At 43.8% G+C, this 21,545-nt stretch overlaps 1 protein-coding gene across 3 annotated transcripts in view; it reads right to left on the bottom strand.

Moving 5' to 3' along the window:
* Window positions 1-21,545, bottom strand: part of RASGEF1C (RasGEF domain family member 1C) — a 128,258-nt gene that overhangs the window by 9,492 nt on the left and 97,221 nt on the right. For all 3 annotated transcript variants that reach the window (XM_040573382.1, XM_040573383.1, XM_040573384.1), the window contains 9 exons: window positions 19,339-19,476; window positions 13,936-14,148; window positions 12,152-12,226; window positions 9,008-9,103; window positions 7,816-7,918; window positions 7,635-7,714; window positions 7,070-7,165; window positions 2,218-2,313; window positions 736-859 (listed from right to left, as the gene is read on the bottom strand). In XM_040573382.1, the coding sequence (XP_040429316.1) occupies window positions 736-859; window positions 2,218-2,313; window positions 7,070-7,165; window positions 7,635-7,714; window positions 7,816-7,918; window positions 9,008-9,103; window positions 12,152-12,226; window positions 13,936-14,148; window positions 19,339-19,476 (1,021 nt within the window). The remainder of the gene's footprint in view (window positions 1-735; window positions 860-2,217; window positions 2,314-7,069; window positions 7,166-7,634; window positions 7,715-7,815; window positions 7,919-9,007; window positions 9,104-12,151; window positions 12,227-13,935; window positions 14,149-19,338; window positions 19,477-21,545) is intronic.

The following is a 21,545-nucleotide window of genomic DNA, read 5'->3' on the forward strand; positions in this document are numbered from 1 at the left end:
AGAAAAAATAAACCCAACGCCAGTATAGCTTATGGGAACATAGCTATGGATGACTTCTGTGCGTGACAATGTACAAGAAGCAACTGACATGACCCAATATGAAATGGCACAGGCCATTGTGCTGGACACCAAATTGAAAGAAGAAAAGAAAGGACAGATAGGACTAAAAAGACAACCAAAGACATAATTTCAGACCAGCCTTTTCATAGTTACAGCTTAAATTAATTACTAGAAAGGATTTTTCTTAAAAATTCTTTTCTGTAGATAATATATTTCTTTGCTGTAGTGAAGGAGGTCAGCGGGACTACCACAGCCCCAAGCTGTGTTCACTGAAGAAATGACAGCATTGGTTTGCAGAACAGATTAATCCTGGCTCCATCAATCACAGAATGAGTTGGGCTAAGGGACAGCTGACATTCACAGCAGTCCATGACATGGTTTTGTGGCCATTTCCTTGATTACAAAAATAGGGCCACCACAGCAACTTCCTAGACAGTACCTCATGGAGAAGTTATGGACTAGAGAAAAGCCATTAGGCAGCAGCTTTACAAGATAGATGGTTTCATCTGCAAAAGCATGTTGATAGTTTGGGGATAATACACAGGCTGCATGACAGGAAAGCTAGGAAAGATCCATGACTGGTCAGTAAGAGAGGTCTCCAGAGCATGAATCAGGTTGTTAATTAGTAGTGATGAAGAGACGTATTTTCAGTGATTAGAGATTGTACTGTCTTACCATCTTCAGTAAAAATGGGAGCAGTATGCAGGTAGTGGATTATGTTAGCATCTTGTTCAAAGGGACATTCCACTTGTTTCCATGTTATAAATTCTCCTACTTGCTTAGCCAGTTCCAGAAATTTCTGTGAAGATAAAACCATTCCATTCAGGTACAGTACCATTATCCCACTAAGTAACCACATCCAAGCAGAAGACCAGGATCCAGTATCCCTTGTGCCAACCACAAGGACATCAGGAGAAAGGAGCCTTGTGTCTTTTAGATGAGTGCATTTTCACCATTCATTTACAGGGGAAAGAGGGAGGAAAGGGTGTGCTACATTTCTTCTTACAAGTAGTCTCAGTTTGTACGTAAGTGAATATGTATCCAGGAACAAAGCTAGGGTTATACATACTTAAGAACAGAGGGGATAAACTTTGATGGAATAGGAGGGAACAGAATTATACACATTACATGAAGTGGAATGACTCCAATCCCTCACAACTCTTTAGGCCTTCCAACAGTAAACGTACGTGGCAAAAATATTCTGATATAATTTAAGGGGACGCCAGGCTTTATCTTATGCATTACTTACTATCTCACAATGGCAATGGCCGAAAGAGAAATTTAATGCAACTGATCAAAGAGATGCCGAAGAAATGATTTACAAAGAATCTGAAGGCTGGAGAACCATTTTCTCATTGACACGGGTCAGTTCTTTCGAAAGCATTTCATCTCTGCCCCCCCACCAGACTACATGAACACAGCAATTGCAAGGCACAGCACAATGTGAAAACCCGAGTGCCTGCACACAGCCACTAGCAACAAGTTGCACCACCATAAAACCACCCTCTCTGGCACAGAACAGGATATGTTAGTACCTAGTGCTGGGGCTGCGGGGGAATATCCTACTTCTGTTGATAGAAATTCTTCTGGTTAAGACTTGCAGGCAGGAGATAACACGTTCTAATCCTTACATCAATAGCATGATATTTACCTCACGAACACAGTGACTCTGTACTCTATATGTAATTCTGCTTGTATTCTATTTTTTCTGTAATGACCACAATTAGTTAGTCTTACTCTGCCAAGTCTCTTTATTAAAAGTGAGAAAGGGCTAAGAAGGCAGATAAAATTTAGTAAAAAGTGTTTTATACTGATTTGTCAAAACATGTGTGTAAGGAAAATACAGCTTTCCTTGTTTTCTGAAAAAGTCCTCTTCCCTCCAAGTCATATGTATAATCATGTATACCGCTGACACTGCATTTCTAGCAGCCAACCCACATGAAGCAAGTCAGAATAATCTGTTTGTAATGTTTGTATAAAATATATACATTATTGCTTTTAGAAAACATTCTGAGATTGGTTTAACCTTCAAGCGGTCGTTTGAGATTGTCCCTTTTGGCATACTCAGTCTTTGTTGGTCTGCACTGAAATTGCAGGCAAACGGTCTTACATAGTGCTGTCAGAATGGGATAGATAAAAACAGTTTTCAGATCTTACTTCAAAGTTGACATGTCCATTTGGAAGGCGATTAGCACATCCTTCATTCAAAAAATAAATGTCTTTGATCAATAGGCTGAAGAAGGGGATCACAATCTGTGAAAAGAAATGGCATAACTATTATCTTTCCACTTCAGTATTTTCCCTGCGTGAAACGAGAACTCAGCCAGGAGAGAGGAGAAAAAAGAAGTATTAACTTTTCAGTGTTTTGTGCACTTAAAAAGCAGTGAAGTGACAGGCAAGCAAAAGGGCAGGAGGGCATAGAGACACCTTCAGTCATCAGGAGAACGAACGCTGAAATGAGTGTGAACTGAAAACACTGTGCACCAAACAGACTACCATGACTAAGAAAATACAAATAATCCAGTTTATTAACTCTTGGTATATCACAGCATCATTGTCTGATGACAAGATCAGACAGCTAAGAGCAAAATAAAACTGCCTAACCCTTCCTCCCTCTGTTGGGTCTTTATAAGCAAAGAAGTTGAATACACAAACCAAGCAACTTAGAGACAGCTGGGAACCAAAGACCACTATTGTCTCTGAACAAGGAAAGACAGAATAAAATTTGGTGACTGCCCAGACAGTTAACTAGGAGCCGTTTCATTTTCAACAGCTCCATGCATGGCTACCTCTTGAGGTATGTAATTTTCTTCCTGGTGCCTGATTACTACAACCTGCTTCCCCAAATTAACCTGCAGACAGTAGGATTGAAAATACAAAGTTAGCTGACAGGAAACTACCAACAGAAGCCAAAGAGATCTTTGTAGCATTCCATATGAGCCCTGGCCATCATCCAGGGCAAAGTGACACATAGCACTGATCCAAGCCTTTTCTCTGACCCATCAGAGCCAGATCCTGCTTTGCTATAGAAGAAGTCTACTTCAAGGTAAAATTCTTAACAGAATTACAGCAGGGATAAATTTGAAGCCAGGCGATCTGCAGTGCTCCTGGAGCTCATCCCCAGCACTTCAGCAGACAGCCAGAGTGCAGCAAACTCCATCCAGCCCTCTTGTGACACAACTCAAACGGAGAAGGAGAACGCAAAGGACCAGTATGGGACAAAGCTGACACTCGTGGCTCTTGGACTTGACATTCAAATCTGAGTGTACCCAGCAGTGCCACTGTGACAGAAAAAGGTCATTTTGGGTTTTAGGGTTTGAGCTATAAAGTCAGCAGCCTCTGTAAGCATTCTCCCGTGGCAGCCACACCTGTCTTTGAAGCCAGTAAGTATGAACTTAACTACCATGAACTTAGAGGAGAGCACATAACATGGTAGTGTCCAGGTGTTTCCACTGGCCTGTTTGTGAATTAACTGAACCGTAGCTTCTTACATGTGCACCAAAGCTGAAGTGCATTCATGGCACGCAAGACTAGCCAAGGCAGCTGGTGACAACCAAGCAATCATATATGTAAGATTTGATCTTGTACTGTTAGTCCATCTCAGGCTGTATTCCATCTCATCAGCTGAAAGGGCTTATGAAATAGACCCAGGGCAGGATGGCAGCTGTTGTTTTCCAGTGTACAGCCTTCACAATGCAACAGTGAGTGTGAGCAAGTACAAAAAACACATACTGAGGCAAGGAGTCTACAAGCCACTATCTACTCTTGCTGTAAAAGTGGAAGCCAATTTCTGTTTTAGCTAAAATAACACGTGTAGAGAACTGCTAAAGATACGCATCTCTGCTGGCCTTTTTATGGGACAGCCACAGACAAATTCTAATGTCAGTGCAATAGCCATAAAAAAGGCTGGAATGACATTCCAGGAGCTACTGGCATTACCCTGATACACCACCATGATAATAACACAGGAATGGAAACGAAGCACAGCATCAGTATTTTGGGTCTAAACCCCCAAACATGCTGAGCCCTCCTGTCAGGGTCAGGTGGGGTGATTCCTAGGCAAACTGAGCTAAGTGTCATTTTTATATCATCCCAATTAGCTAACCAGCCTGAGGTAAGGGATACAATCCAGCCTATGGTTTGTTTTCTACCAAAAATTATGATACTCAGTATCCAGTATGGCAGTGGTCTTACAAAGTCAAAAGACACCCAGAGGGCTGGAGCCAGACACTGATCTCCAGCTAGGAATTACTGCCAGCTTCTGCCTACATACTTGTTTTCAGACAGATACAAGCTTGTTCTGCCTGCTCCACACTGCCTGGGAGCTAGGTCACCATCATTAGTGGTACTGAACATAAACTAAAAGCCTTGCTGAGAAGGAAGGTATATTAACGTGGGCTCAGTGCCATGCTAATACAGTTACAAAGCCACCAGTCAGCTCAGAGCGTGGGCAGTTTGTTCTCATCTGCATCCAAAAGGCAGCAAAGACATTCCCTAGGATACCAGTTCTCCACTCATCTCCAGAGGATTTCTATCTTCTGGTCACCGTTTATTTCCCCAGTAAAAATACGTCACCCTGCATGTTTTGCCTTCCAAGTTTCTGTAGTAAAAACAACAGAAGTGGATAGAGTTACACTTAAATGTCGGCTTCAGTCCAGGCACTTTGCTAGCATAAAATCTGGGTTAGTGCCAGGAACTCCTATTTCACTCCCTTTTGATTCCCCCCAAAGCACCCAACCCACCCACATGCTGAAGGACAGTTGCCTCCTGCGGGAAGAAGAAAGCTGATGAGATCAGACGTGTTCTTCCTCCGTAGCATCGGATGGCAGCGACATGCGGCACGGCACTGTACACACTCCCAGCATTTCGAAGCCGATCAGAGAAACAGCATCAGCACTGTGTAGGGTGTCCCAGTGGACTGCCTTATTTTGGAGATGGAACAGGTCAGCTGACTGCACAGATAAAACCAGGCTTAGCTCCCGACAAGCACAGCGCTCTGAATGCTGCACGAAACACCATCCCTCCTTCGTTACCAGTTCTCTCTCCCTGCACTTTGGCAGGTTTCTTCCTGCCACTGTATCGCACCTCTTGGCTTTGAGAGCTGCCTTGCCGCGCCTTTTTACAAACCTGCTTCCGAACAAGTACAGGTAGTTGTAACTACGTCATTTACATGCGAAAAAAAGGACAGGATTAAAACAGTCAGGACTGAGGTCAGGGGATCTTCCATGGGTACGCTGAGGTCTTCTCCTACAGCCTGTGCTGCAGGCTCATGCCAGCACCCTGAGGATCGCGATGGAGTGGATGAAGTATTTCTCAAGCAGGTGGACTGAGGCCTCCATGCGCGTTCCTGTGGTGCCCAACTGCTGACAAGAGGGGCAGAGGGGACTGGGACCTCAAACTATTATAAGCACAGCTCAATTAGAGGAAAAATATTTTCTTCAATGAGAGAGCTTTGCTACAAGCTTACTACAAAACAAGGTAACATTTTTGATCAAAAGAGGGATTGTGTTCTTTCAATTTTACTCAAAGTCATTAAAATGAATAACTAATAATCTGTTTTACAATAAGCAACACAATTCCTTAATTCCTACAGCATGAATGACATGACCTTCTCCGTCTGGCACTGTAAAATACCCAGCATAGGCAACTACCAAGTCATATGCTTGATCATTTGAACTAATGTTACATACACAAAAGAAATAGAATATAGGCTTTTTCTTATGTAAAATAGCTTCCTTTCAATCTAATAATCTCTCTGTCCTCCATCTTAACTTCCTAGGGGGAGAGATATGACAGAGACTGCGAACTTCCACAGGAAATTAAATCAAACAATAAAGCAGCTGGCTTGAATATATATCACGGTTGCAGAAGAACTAAACTCCAAAGGCATCTCAGATTGATGGGTCCTTGCTGTGTTCTGTGAGAGTTAACAGAATTTTCTGCTGCTCACAAATATCCACAGCCATTGTCTCCTCCTTGTGTAGAGAAGTGCTTTTCAGAACAACTCAGCATACTGCCTTTGCAGCTGAGTCAGCCTGCGACCAGCTGCTGATCTCATTTCACCATAAATGCTGCAAGATTCCATTAGCTTCAGCCATCAAATTTACAGGGACGTGAGATCAGCATCTAGCCTGGCTCCTCTAGTGAAAGGATATTCAATTCTGCCTTATGCTTGTTCATGTAGTATCTTCCTTAGCCATGCTCTGTGCAGACATTACCCATTTATTACTATGTGCAATTGCAATGTTAAACACAAACACTCTTTCATAAAAATAAATAAGAGAACTGAATGAAGAAAGAAGAAAATGAACAAGATGCACACTGAGGCCCAAAACAGCAGGATTATGCACTAACATCTCATCGATCCGATCTTTTGCAGCATCAGTGATGTCTCAGAAAGCTATATATCTGCCACTAACACTCGTGATTCAATTCTTGCTCAGCAAGATGCCATCAACAACCAAATGAAATGAAAACTCACAAATAGAGAATTTCACCCCAAATTTCCTACAATGGCTTCAGACCAGACTTTTCTGGCATGACTTGCAGTAAGTCATCTTTCTGTAACATAAATGGAGAACTAGCTTATCATCTCTGAGTGCTGTGCCCTTTATGAGTCTCTGTCTCAAATCATACACTTACACTAAGGGCTTGTCTGCACAGAGAAGCTGGCTGTCAGAGTTGCAACAAAGTGCAGCTCCACCTGGGCCTGCCAAGCTGATGCTCCATACCACAACAGAAGTCATTTTAGCCTGGAATGTCCATTCCATCTAGTTTATCAATCTAAACAATATGAATTTTCACGAGATACAGAGATGCCTGCAACGAAGTCCTCCCCACAAAAGCCCTGTGATCCATTTCCGACTCCCTTCAGCTGCAGACTTACATTTTTAGTTGAACTTAGCAGTGCACAAGCCTTGCACTGGTGCCCCATGGAAGAGAGGAGATGCACAATCAGCAGCAATGCACACCAACCATTTGGAGGTGAATGGGATGTGGTCACACCTACCTTTTCCCTGTTGCTGTGTGCAGTGAGGGATCTGTGAGCTGCCCCCCTCAATGCTGTTCTGTAGTTATAGAAGTTACCAGTAGGGTCCATCTGGTGCTAGATACACAAAAGACAACGCATTGGTTAGAACACAACCTGGGTCCTCTGAAGGCAGCTTTGTCTTTAGTTGTACCAAACCGTAAACAGAGCCTAGCCTACATCTTCAAAAATCCACATGCACACAAAACCTGTGAACCACAGATACAATGAGAGCTCTGCAGGCACAGATCATGACTGTAACTAAGATTTTTTCTATTAATAACTTTCCAAGCTTTTATTTGAAGACTAAGGACTGCAAATTTTATATATGCTAAATCCTAGTATTCTCCATATAAAAACCAACCCCTCTGCATAAACTGTTCGAATAGGTGGTTAAAAAACGTGCCCTCTAATTACTGTTTATTGGAAGCCTAACTAATAAAAAACAGTAAAGACTCTAACTACTGTTCATTGGAATGGGAAAATTCACAAACAACAAAAAACCCGAAATACAATTCAAGCAGCATGCCTTTATTTATTCATTTACCTCAAGAATGAAGAATTTGGCTGTTTTCACTTTTGACCAAGTCTTCTTTAACCTGGAAACTGGACTCATGTTCATTCCAGCTGTGAGGGAGAGAGTGGAAAAGAAAAGCCATGGATGAGAGTCAGGCTTCCCCTTTATTCGTTACAGCCAGTGGTAACATCTGGTTAGGAGCTGTACTTACAAATGATTGCCATCAGTGAATTAAAATTCCCTATGTTAAAGCACTCTCGGGCAACATCAATGAAGAATTCAATGACTTGTGCTCGCTGTTTCTTTTTTGCAGGCTGCAAATTAAAACAAATAAATATTTGTAATAAGCACATGCAGAATTGGAGGGCATCTCAGGTAATCATCCCACACATAGCAGGGTCCACGCTACTTAAGCTACCCGTTGCTATCAGCCACTGGCCCTAATTCTATTCCAGCAACGCAGTGGATGCCGGTGACTGGCAGTGTCCAAAATCAAAGCTTTCATTGCCATGGCATGGAAGAACTTCACGGCAGTACCCAGGCTTGCCTCAGTTAGTGTCTCCGTGGTGCAGCAGGCAGCCCAAATAGCCCAGGAGCAGTGCCTCCACTCCCTGCTGGCCTCCCTGAAGTCAGTGGGCACATCACCATTGACTCTCCTACAGCAGGATTTCACACCCATATGACACAGCACCTTTGTCCCAGAAAGGCTTTGTTTCCCTGCATTAATCTCTTTCCCCTGTTCTGGGCCTTTCAGCAAGATGGCCAGGCCTAATGGAACCTTGCATTTTAATCCGCATTGTAACTGGGCTGGAATCACCCCACCTTTCCAAAGAAGATCTTCAGATGACAATGCTGTCAAATCACGAGCTATGTACGCTGTTCATCCCGTTACTATTCCCCCCTTCAAAGGTGAAAACATTGATTTCATTTTGATGGGGTCAATCTAAACAAACTAAAACCACTACCAATAAAAAAAAAACAAAACACTAGTCACAGCTACAGCAATGGGCAGCAGGACAAAGCGTCATGCGATGGGAATTCACATGCACAACAGAGCTTCAGGATGACAGCTAACAAATACTGCTCCACTAGAACCTTTTCCAGCAGAAATCTCAGAGGATAATTCAAGGCATTTTTTCCTCTCTTTTTCCCTGCAGGGTTCATTATTCCACACTGTGCTCCTACTACATCAATAGAAAGCGTATCCCCAGTGTGTTGCCAGCCCTGTTTTGCAATATGCTTGTCATTTATCAGGTTGTTCCTGTGAACGCAGCACTGCTAAAACTTACTGTCAGACGCTTAGCTAGGTCATAAGAAATAAATCCCCAGGTTTCCTTATTAATGTGCCACCTTAAACAGGTACCTCAAGCAGCAGTAAAGCATGCCACATATATTCCACTTACCATGCAAATTTCTGTTGCTACAAGATAGCACAGTCTGTTGAACCATTTCACGTAGGCCTCAAGGTTACTGGTCTTCTTCTGTTCACTGAAACAAGGCTGGGGAGCAAAAAGTACAGGAAGACTTGTAATTGCATTTCAGTTAGCTGCCCGATTGCTAAGGTACATCCTACACAAAGCAATCACTTGACCACATGTTTCTCAGGTACCGAGAAGACAGCATTAAGGGCTCCTTGGAGAAAGGCAGCAGGTGGGTGGGTACCGTATGGAAGCGCGGGGTCTCACCCCGTGTGTCACCCCACGCAGTTCAGACCAGTGCCTGGAGAACATCCCCATTTTGTCTGCTCACTAACACAGCCTGCGCTGACCCTTGCTTGCTATTAACAGCCAGCAGGCAGCAACAACACCATGCAGAGAAGGTAAAACAAGCACAATTTTCCACAGCCGCCCGGTTTGTGCCTTTGATTCCAGCACTTCCCTCACTTCAGTGAACACCATCACCCACAGCTCTTTTCTAGAAGGGAATAAAGTTCCCTATAATTCAGGGAAGTGAACAAGCGGTAAGCAAAAGAAAAAACACTGCTGGTTACTTCTTTGTGGGAAAAATATTTCTCTTATTCTCTCGAGTTTTCAGGATAACAGGCTGTGCAGTGCCCCAGCTCTGTCTTGCTGGCTGCTCTGGAACAGTCACATACATGCAAGACACTTCTTCAGTAAGAGTCACTACAAGAAGCACGTTTTTCACTTCTTCTATGAAGTTTTATATAAATCCCCACAGCTGATAGGGGCTGTGGGAACAGATACTTGACTGAACTCCTGCAGTTACTTTGATATCAGCAGATAATTTGACTTCATCAGAGTGACAGGGTAGCTCACCCAGCCTGAAGATGCTGCTTGGGGTTGTAAGAATTGTAAGAACTCCTTTTCCCAGCTCTAAATTCTGAGACTGTCCATAGAGGACAGACGCGCTGCTCTCTGGAGTTCACATGATTTACTTGAACATTCGTTAGCATCCACTAGAGGGTATCAGAGAATACTGAATTTCTGTTTTACACAGATGATCATTTCCCAGAGCTGCCATAAATACATGCCACCAAGAAGAAAATCACAGTGCGTAAACACAGCTCCATGAACGTCAACGGGACTACCCGTGTTATGTAAGTTAAACAAGCACCTAAAAACCCTTAAGAAATAGGCCTTAATGTGATTTACATTAAGATGCTTCGAATCAAGGTAATTCAAAGAAAGAAAATATTTACCTGCAATTCTGCATGCAGGCATTTTTGGGAACAGAAATCACAGTACCATACTAGGGGGCAAATCTTAACAAGTCTGAAATTCCTAGCCACTTTATGAGTAGACTACACATACAATAAATATATATATATATATTTTAAAAGCATCTCAGAAGTAAACATTGGCAAGCAGCACGTGAATATCAAACAAAAAGAAAACCCAAAGCAGCCCCAGCCTATTCACAGCAGTTGCTGTTCTTGCACTCTGTGGTATTTCTTGTTCCCTGTTACAGGGAAAAAAAAAAAAGTATACGAAACATAGATTTTGTTCTGAATATGATATTTCCATCACAACACTGCTGTCCCGTGCCAGGTCACAAGAACGATAGCTAATGCCACAAAACTTGTGTAAAATGCATACATTTGAAGTTGAAACAGACAGCTTTTTAAAGGTTAAGATTTATAAACGGCAACAATATTTAGCACCTCCCTAGCATCTTCCATCTGCAGCTCTCAAAGTGCTTGATAAACATTCATAAATGAAACCTTTTGAAGCCTTCATGCAAGAAGGCAATGCAGTGATGCATCCCTGCTTTGAGCTCTTCTTTTCTCTCTCAATATGCACTACAGCGATGTCACAGGACTGGTATGGGGCAGAACCCCAATGTTCAGTTTTGCATTTGAAGAACATGTGTAACCGTCAAGTTTATTTAGAAAAATCTCGTCAGAGTCTATTGAGATGATTTGCTTGGATTTCCCATCCCACTGCTACTTTCAGGCTCTCTACCTCTCGTTCTAATCCTACCTGTCCACCTTAGGTGATGTTTCCCTTCACATCTCGGTATTACTCTGTGCTGGCACCACATTAGAAATTCTAGATACAGCTACAGCCATTGTGCACACACCTCCTTGTTGCTGAACATTTCCCTCTACCTCTTAGCATCCCTTCCCCCTCTGTGGCTTGACATAATTTGACTTCATTTACTGCCGCCTCCCTCCCACTCTTCCAAACTTCACTCAGATTCTGCACCCTCATCTGATCCCTTTCATTTTACTCCCCTCTCCCTGAATCTCCATAACTCCAGTGAGAGAAGGACAGAGCCCAAGGCTGCACTTTTTGTCTGTCCGTGCCTCCTTCACAAGTACAAGCTATGCTGGCGCCCTTTGGGAAACATTACAAACAGAAGTCTCCCTGTTTCTAATGATAAAATTCTGCCATTGATGGATGACCTCAGTGGGAGCCCATGCATGGGTCTGGTTCTGGGGAAGAATTTTCCACCCTCCTTCTTTCCTGGCAGCACGTGAAATCTCAGACTCCCACTCTCCAGCCAGAAAGTCTCTTCCCTTGTTGAGGCACTCACTGAAACGCTGCTTCAAACCCCACTGGAATCAGTGGAAAGACTCCGACTGGCTTCCAACAGCTTTGGAGGAAGCCCTGACCAGGCACTCCGTTCCCCACAGAGCTTTGGGTTACAAGCTATTGTGTGCAGAGAGCAGAGGCTGTTGATTCATGACGCACTGACTCATTACTGTGGTGTCTGGGCACACGCTGTGCGCATTACATCATGTCCAGAGTCTTTACGCCTTTAACACTAGGAGCAGACACCCCCTGGTTCTGTGCGGTTACAGGCCCTCTGCCCTGGCCAAAACAGGTTAGGAGGAGAAGCCAGAGGTCAGAATTTCAGCACGCAGGCCAGTCTCTGGCTGGGACATATTCTCACAAGGAAGGAATGACAACGACCTGCCAGCAAGAGACCTACCAGCAGGTCCCATCCTTGCCGTCAGAATACAGCTCTGCCAGTTGGCTGACATATGTCCCAGGCACTGCTTTTATGGGTCAGTTCAGCTCACATCAGTTCACCCAGAACAAACAGTTACTGCAGGAACCATTTTGCATGTGGACAAATCGTACCTTGGTGCCATCCAGAGGGTCTTTATGTACAAATGCCTGCACAAACTCCTCAGGTCCGATGTGACTTAGCCTTTCCTATTGGAGGGGAAAAGGAGAGAGACAGGAAGAAATAAGAAAGCATCCCAGTCTTCTGGTTCTCTTGGTAAAACTTTCCCATTATCTCTAAGTTTTGAATGGTGTTGCTGAACTGGTAGACAGCCAACTAGCACGAGACATTAAAATTCATAAGAACAATTAGAGTTATTTCAGCAGAAAGAGGAAAACGAGAATAAACACGTCTCATTACTGAGAAGCCACAGCAAGAGCCCTCTCCGCTGTGCAGAGGGAAAGGTGCTGGATGCACAAGGCTTCACGGGGGAGCCAGCAAGTCCTCGGTTCTGTGCTTGGCACTGCCACAGACCTGCTGTGGTCCAGCATTTCTCAACAGCTTTGTTTCCCAGTTGTCAGAGTGGCAGCAATGCTGTCATCTGGTAACCACAGCAATCAGGCGCCCAGCTGCGCAGTGCTCTGACCCTACCCCCCTGCCCAGCGCAGCTCAGGTGATGCCCTGGGGTGCTGGCTGGGTGCCACTGGGGAAGGCAGGCACGAGAGATGCATTTGCTTCTACTCAAGGCATTGCTTACTCTGTAGAGCGTCCCAGGCATTACCCAAACCACGAGTAAACAAAGCACCCAGCACTCTCTGAGGAAGGGACAGTGATCTCCACCAGCTCCTGGCAGTTCCAGTCACACCACCAGCAGAGCGGTTATATTCCTCTACACCAGGAGCAAGGACCACAGTAGGTGTTGTGGGCTAAAAAAGCCACACTGTCACTAGTCTCCAAAATGCTTTGGAATGAAAACTGAGTCATTAGCATGATCATACCAGGTTACCAGATATCAAAGGCAGTATTTTTAATCACGCAATAAATATGTCCCTTCTTATTTGCCATTTCAGTTCCCTTTAACAAGTTTATTAGAAAAAAAAAAAACATTTTCAGTAGGTCACAAATCACCAACTATTTTAGTGGAGATATTTTAGAATTCATACAACCTAATCTCAGGACACTCAAAAACCATTAAAATCAATCAGGAAATTATTAAAACATCAGAAGATCTGCAGATGGCAGCAATAATGTTTTATGTTCTTCTGTGAGCACCCACGGAGGACCTGAACCTGGGGGAAAGGTGTGCAGCACAGCACTCTGGCCAAGACCTTGGTGCTGCGATTGGTGCATTTACCATCAAAACTCTGGTGGAGAGTGAACTGCAGTCTAAGGAGGAAACAGCAGGACTTTGTGTGGAAGTGGGGAGTTTTTTGGTATTTGTACACCCTTGGATGTCTGTGCACAAAGTAACAAAGGGAAGAATGAAAAACACATCAGGCAACTCAGATACTTTATGTATCTGTAAGAATGGATTTGAATTGTTAAAATTTCTCCCAAATTAATAAAATGGCTAATGATCAGCCATTTCAATAGCACCTTCAGGTTTTAGGGCTCAGAGGGAGTACCTTACAGATGGGGGAACCTCTTGACCTTCCTGGGACTAAGACTCACATTTAATGAATAAGCAAGCTGAAAAGATAAAGTGATGTGCCCCAAGATGCACAGGAACACTCTGATGTGTATCTTGCTTCCCAAGCATCTCTTAACCTATCAAACCCTGCCTCCTGCTGCAGTGATGATACAGCACGGGATGTGCTGCGGCAGTGCAGACGTTTTTTGGTTGTGTCTGGAATACTTAGCAGCTGATGGCTTAAAATAATATCTCTGACTGCAGAAGTTGGAAACCATTCCTACGTACCAGCTCCACATGTGTCAGCTGCTGAGCCAGAGTGTAAGGGTCACTGCAGACGCTCAGGATTTCTCTCTGAATTGATGGCGGTTTACTTTTAAAGGCAACCAGCTTATCAGAGACAGCAGCACTGATCTTGACAATCCCTTCTTGCCCATGGCTGAGGGTTGCAAGCTTCTGATTCAGGGTCTGCAAAAGTTGATTCATCTTTTTCCAGTAGGCCTGGAGAGACAGGGAGAGAAAGGAACATAAACCACCCACAGCATTTGACAAAGGTGTGTTTTTAAGCTGAATTTTGCCTTCTGCAAAATACTCCTAAGCCAGCAACAGGTTACCAGAATAATCGGTTGGCTTAATTACAGCTCTGTGCTCCAGACCGCAGCAACAGACTGCAGCCTAGAGAAGAGGCGAGCAGGGCTGGTGGGCTGGGCTGGCACCAGCACTCACATATTGCTGCCAACACCAGTGCTGCTGGGATCAGAGAAGATGTAATGCTGCAACATGAGTTATTTCAGCTTTCTGGAGCACAGCAGCATTTGGTACCCATCCTTTATGTCAGTGACATGTTGGCTGAAAACTCTACCTGTTCATAGTTCCTGGTCAACTCTAACTTAGTGAGACGAAGAAATGTTTTGAAAGCTATTCTCTACAACCTTTTAAGCCGACAGCAGCAGAAGCATGCTGTTACTTGCTACCCAGATAAAGTGGTCTGAGCACTGCAAAGCTTTGAGTATTTAATATCCAAAATGTTAATTGCTACTGAAGGAAGCTCATATCATATTCCAGGCACGGCCACGTGCTCAGCGGGATGATCATTACCAAGTTGTGCAGGTTGCTCTCAGAGCTGGAGCAGCTCTTTACAAAAAAGAGTGGAGCTGCTGGCCATGGAGGATGGGCAGAAAGAAATTCAATTCTTCATGACTGACAGATGCAGACACTATAAAGCTGAGAGAACTGGTGGATGGGCTCTGAAGATGAAGATTAATTGTAAAAGTCCTTGGGCTAAAGCTTCACATGGAGGACAGGGTATACTTGTGCTGAGGTGTTCCTCTGCAGGAAGGCCTCATTTGCTTTCCCCACCAGAGAAGTAGCACCAGGCACAGGTGCTCGCTCCATTTCAGAGAGCAGTCACTTGGGGCAGCAGTTTTCAGGCTGGCCTGTTATCAGCTCCTCCGCCAGCACAAAGATGCACAGTGGAGAGATTCTCTGGCTGCTCACGTGTGGAATACCTCCTCTCCCTTCATCCCAGCAGATTTCAGTGGTGTCAAGTTGCCAGTAACATCATTTTGTAAAATGCCAGTGTGAAACCAGAGCTGGCACAGAGCCCTCTTGTGTTACATCTGTACTGTGCAGCAGATGTACACCTTGGCACCCTCCACGCAGTTTTTATTGTCACAACAGGGACTTGGCCCACGTGTGCCTTCCTGTGGAGGCCAACACACACCTGTGCCACAGCCCAGGCTGCACAAAGCCCAAGTGCGTGCTTGGGAAGCAGTCCTGAATCCCGTGGTTTAGAAACAGCCTTTGTCTTCTCCAGACTTCTGTAGACTGCAGGTAGTCTTCAATTTTTGGCACTGACTAGAGCTCGTGTGTTAAGTATCCAAAGTACCAGAAACTGGAGGCAGTATTCTCCTTGCTGACGTAGGATCCCACCTGCACACTGTGTCTCCACAACATGCTTACTTCTGCCCTGTTCCCGTTATGGTCTGAGGCTGGAAGCCTTCAGAACATCCCAAGTGCTTCAACTTCTGCTGCAAGGCTTTGTAACGTGTACACAGTTCTAGCAGCAGGTTTCACATTGCTGAGGTACTTCTCGTTTCATGCAAGGAAGATGTTCTTTCAAGCCAGGCCGGAGCACAGCCAGAGAAGCAGTATGTAGCCAGATTATTTTGCAAACCAGAGCTGCTAAGTCCAAAACAAAGCAAGTACCTAGAAGGCAGGAGGGACTCATCTTCAGGAACACCAACAGAGGTTTCATTCAGAAACAATCACAGAGGAGTGAAAATTGAGTGAGGAAGATGTAAAAATAAATAAATGAAATAGTTTTTAGAAAATACAAAACATCTTTCACTTTTTATCTCTTCCTGATATACACCAGCTCCAAGGAAAAGAGACTGCTGGTCTTCTTCATGTATTTCCCTACTCAAACAGATGGTCACTCGTTTGATTTACAAAGACCATTCTGGGCCTGAACTACTGAATACCATCTAAATATTTCTCCAGCTTACATCCAGGTATGTTTGCAAAACTCAGAATAGCCTACCAAGGTCTATGAATAGAATACTATTTTTAGTGGAAAATCAACTAGTGACATATTTTGGCATTTTGCGAACATGTTTGGTAATCATGGAAATTAATTTCCGAAATCAAACTTTTCTAAAGCACTCAGCTAAAAAAAATTAGCTGAAAACCAGGTTTGCTTCCAAAAAGGAGTTTGGATGAGAAATCTTTGCTCAGCCATGTCTGTGCAGTATCAAATTCTTCACTGTTTGGATGAAAAGCCAAAAAGCAGCAGAATTGTTTGAAAGACATGAATATTTAGCAAGTCTTTCAATACACCATCACCAAGAGATTTGGTTTCATCTAGTGTCATAGTGAATATAACACAAAAAATTTGATATAGGCAACAATAGACAAAGATTTGGGTAAGCCAACCAGATAACATAATAAAATGAGAGAGTTAATGGACATAGAAAAGATTATTCATAAAAGAGAGCTCTTGAGAGACTCACCCAGAAACCTTTTCTGTGTATCAGGGGAGAAAAAAAATAAATAAAATTAAAAACTGCTTTTGCCCTTTTAAAAGTATTTCCTGCCTCCTTTAAACTACGTTCAGTAGGTGAAAACAACATTGTTCATTACCTTCAACGTGCTGATAATCACCTTGCCACCAAGTGACCCCCCATTGTACAGGAGCCGTGTGCGGGACTCTGTCAACCTATTTCACTTCATTGCCACATTAACAGTCAAAAGAAGCCTACTACTGTTTAATATTTAAAGAAAATGTTTCATTCTTTACTGGGAAAGTTACTCTGAAGAACGGCAGGCCTCAGCAGGTGGCTTAGGAGCTCAAATTTTAATTAAAATTTCTAGCTCTAAATGCAAATCACAGCACTTACTAAGAAATGCTTCTCAGCATGGACACCTTCCTAAGCACATCACGGAGCCTCTGGACTACACAAAGGACAGAAGCATACACTGCAGGGGAAAATCCTGCATTAACCTACATGGACTAGATGACCTCACAAATCTTTCAATCTTTAATTTCTCTCATCCGCAACGGGAACAACTTTTTTTCCAAACAACTAATGGGCACCACCACTCTTTCGTGCTGCCCCTTAAAAGAAGAAATTTGCATCTGCAGGATACGAGCTGTTCCTTAAATTAATTATTGATTTCGCTCAGGCATAATTACTTGCAATTATAGTTCCTAGTAGTATTTGAAAAACAATGATTTGAACCTAATCCAGTCTGAGGCCCCCCAGAGCACCCAAGAATGTCATTGCTCATCTATGCATGCTCCAAAGCAAAGGTGTGAAGCATCTACCCAGGTTAGGCAAATAAATGACTGCTTTGTACACAGAAGGTTGGTTTGTACCATTTACTTCTCTTTACTGGGGCAGGTACTTAATACAAAGCAGCTGCCTTTAAAATGGTTTTCTCTACACCCATAAAACCCCTGCTGTCTGCCCCATTGGCTGGTTCCTTCTTTCCAGTAGACATGATTTTGGTAGGTCTGTACAGTTCAGATGCTGGTGCCTTTCTTGGCGGTTGGCAGGAGCAAGTTCATTGCCTGCTTCCCTTGAAGAAGAATTTTGACTGCTCAGGTCAATGGATTTGGGCCCCTTCTGGAAGCCCTTTTTGTTTCCTTCACCTCCAGAGAAGAGTCACGCAGCTTCCCCTTCCCACCCTGTCTCTCCCGCAGGCTGGTCCAGCCAAGCCATGCCAGCCGAGAGCCACCCAAAAGTGCCAGCTGTGACGCCAGCCCAGCCCAAGAGCAGCTGTTTCCATTTCTCTTGTGTTTCATGTGCGTAGGAGGGTTCAATTTCATTTCCGTTTTGCTGCAACTCTGCTAATTCTTCCTCTTTTTCTCTCCACCCTCCCTCTTTTGCCCTAGTGGGTATCGTGCCTTTTGTTACACTGAATTGCACACATCTGTGGCCTGACCTTGATGCTGCCAATGGGACTGAGTCCTTCCACATCCCATGGTTAACCTAGAAGTAATTAGAAACTCTCCATGCGCTATTTGCTCTTATCCTTGTTATTTTCATGGACTTTGTGGTACTTTTAATGTTTCTGAATTAATTTATGGAGTTCGCCCACCTGAACTTGGAAGCAGGTCTCACAGATGCGCTGTTGACTGTGTCCTGCTCTGCCACACACAGCTCATGTAATTGAACACCAAGACCGTGTAACTATATAGACTGAATTTCTGCCCAGAGGGCAACAAACTGCTGTCTTCTGCCACTTTTGTACGCCCAGAGAAGCTACATGCCCATAACCATTTTTATTTTTTGTTAAAGGCAGGAACTGTCCCATGCAATCCCACCATGTCAGCAAAACAGACCGGATTCAACAGGAGCTACGTTTTGGCCCACAGATCATGTGGACTTGGATGGGGATCCCAGTGGCATTAGTCTGCCATTCTGTGTCTGTCTACCTTCTGTCTGGGTACCAGCTTTACCATATGAACCAGCTCAAGCACAGGGCCTGTGAACTCTTTCACACAGGACAGGAGTGTGCAAATTGAACCCTTGTTAGATTCACTGATGAAAAAGATGACAAAATGCAAAGATTGTTTCAAGACAGTTACCAGATTGAAGACACGTAAGGTAAGGAATGAAAAGTGTTTCCATTTTCACAGCCACTCATTTTCTTAGAGATAGGAAGCCTTTATCAGGCACCTTTAAGCAACTGATCATCTTTTTTAGTTCCATAATGTCACTTGATGATGAGCTGCTTGTTCCACTCCACATTCACTAAATTAAACATCCTGAAGTGCTCCCTAAGCCATGGCTTGGGCAGGATGGTTGTTCTCAGGTCATGATACTTCACTCCTCTGCTAGAGTATAATTTAGGAGATCACACCTCTGTTGCTATTTGAATTCTAAGCACCACTTTCAGTCTATGCTATGTATCAGATCTTCCGTCTGTAAAACAGGAATATGCAGTAGATGAGTCCCATTGATTACTCTGATGTTTCCCTGTGTTACTAACACAGGAGTACCTACACCAAGAGACATGGCTTTCAGGGAAGCTACTACAGGTTTTAACCATTAGAGGAGAACAAAACTTGAAGAGTTCCAAGGCAGAGTTCCTAGAAAAGTGGCAAACAGCGGGAGGAAAAGGAAGAACCGAGTGGGAAAATGAACTGAACACTTCCACACAATGTCACAAGTCAGCCGTCCTCACCTCATCACATGGGGCTATCCTGTGAATCATGTCTTTCAGATGGCCAATCATCCGCTCTTCCTGAAAGTCATACGGGAATGTTTCTGTCCACTCTGTCAGCAACTGTAAGATTTTGGGTCCGAATTTTCTGATCCGTGCCTGAAATGGAAACCAGAATGATGCATAGGGATTGAAATGGGTTTACTCATTAAAGTCCCAGCAAATACATATCTTACTGAATGTGGGGCCAGATTTTCAAAGAAGACACTTAGAGTTGCACCTGCAAAATCTGCACACATGCAAACTAATGGTGTGTTGCATAAATGACACATTTTGGCATGCAAATATACCCGTACTTAGATGCATGCACAACAATCTGGTTTACATGCAGATTTAAGTATTCTGCACATGCAATTGGCCAGTTTGTAGTTGGCTGGACATTTTGTTGGTGCAACCTTTGTACCTTTTTTGAAAACAACTGGCCTTTTGGCTGATTTGAACCATGTGTTCTTCTCCTTTGAACTTACAACCCTCATATGCATTCATCCTTTCCCCCCAAAAAATGATTATCACGTATCTCTTGACCAACAAAGTGGTGAGTCTTCTGCTTCTTTCCTTTCTGTGTGGATGAAAAAACTGCTTAGTGACCGGTGGCATATATAACATGAGGAAGAACAAATGGACAAAACACCAGGCCTTAGTAACTTTACCTAGACTACTGACAATGTTGCTCTCTTCCCACATGAGCTCAAGGTCATGATAGGATAAGGACACCCACTCACAGAACACACAGCTGGTGCCCACTTTGCTTTTGGTGTAGATTTATCTGAGGATGCAGCAGCAGGAACAGTCAGGATGATACAGAACAAGGAGGGAAATATGGGGAACAGCACAATCGGTGCCTTAGTATTATCTCAACAGACGGCCAGTGCAGCTGCTTCCAAAGCTTTCATCCTCCATTATCCAAGAACATGGGAAAAGGAAATTGCGTTAAACAACAAACTGCGTCTTTATTTACAGAAAACACAGACCCAAACAAACAGCCTTCTTTTGCATCTTACGTACTGTAGCTAAAGTGTACCCTGTAATCAGGAAAAATTATACTCTTGAGCTCCCTGCTTTTCAACCAAGGTGGTTGAAATGCGTATTTCAGCCTTCCACCAACAACAGGTTTCAATGAACCACATCTCTAAAAATAACTGCTGTCAGCTAGCATTAAGCTCATGCTCAAAGACCAGCAGGTGGCTGCTAAAGGGAAAGCTTTATTGGAAACTACAAAGGTCTGGGGAGACATTTGCTCCAGCTGTATAAACTGCTATTACGAATGGAAGGAGAGGACGTGGTGCAAGTCAGAGGACATGGCTCAGGGGATGGGAGGTCACTGATGTGCAGTTTCAAAGTCAGCCCCACTCTCAGTAACACAAAATCAGCTGTCCCACCAACTGTGCATTACTACAGGGATGTCCAAAATGCAGATTCACTTTAGGTAGATTTGAGATCATAATAAGATAATGTTTCTCATTTCTTGCAAGGTTTAATGAGCAGTGAAACTTTGGAATGCTCACATTTTTAATCCTCCTGAATTTGCATCTGGCATAGCATCAGAGAACAGAATCCATCACACCTCAGAAAAACTGTTCTGGATGCCGCAGCTCACACAGATATTTCCAACTCACACTGTATGTGCAACCTAAATACTAGACTTCTATGGAGTCTGGCTGACTGTACTGTGCAGTGAAGGCATAGCTCCTGCTACTCATGCAACCAGTTGCTCAGGTTTGCACAGGCCAAAAGAAGCAGGTACACTCAGATGTTGGTGACTGAACATTGATGCTAAAAACATCGTGTTTCAAAGCTGGGAAAGCTGATCCTGAGAATCATTCCAGAATTTCGGGTTCTTTTTTGGAAAATTACAACTGATGCATGTTCTTCTCCTCTCCACTGCACTCAAGATGCATCTCCTGCTCCAGGTAGTGTACTGGAAAGGTCTTCCATCATGCACTGAGGCTCTGAGTGCGATCCAATGGGATCCACCTGTATCACAGTGCCTGTGGGACTGCCAGAGGATGCAAGTGTGTTGGTATACACTGTACTGGTCTGCAGAGTTGCTAGGGCAAAACAGGAGGAGCAGTGACGCACTAACAGCTTGGATTTGCTCATTCTGTCAGCTTGTCACAGCCTCACTACTGCTTCAGCTCGCTCCTGGTGTGCCAGACAGCGCCGCTCTG

The sequence above is a fragment of the Cygnus olor genome, chromosome 14 (genome assembly GCF_009769625.2).
Source record: "Cygnus olor isolate bCygOlo1 chromosome 14, bCygOlo1.pri.v2, whole genome shotgun sequence".
NCBI classification, from domain to species: domain Eukaryota; kingdom Metazoa; phylum Chordata; class Aves; order Anseriformes; family Anatidae; genus Cygnus; species Cygnus olor.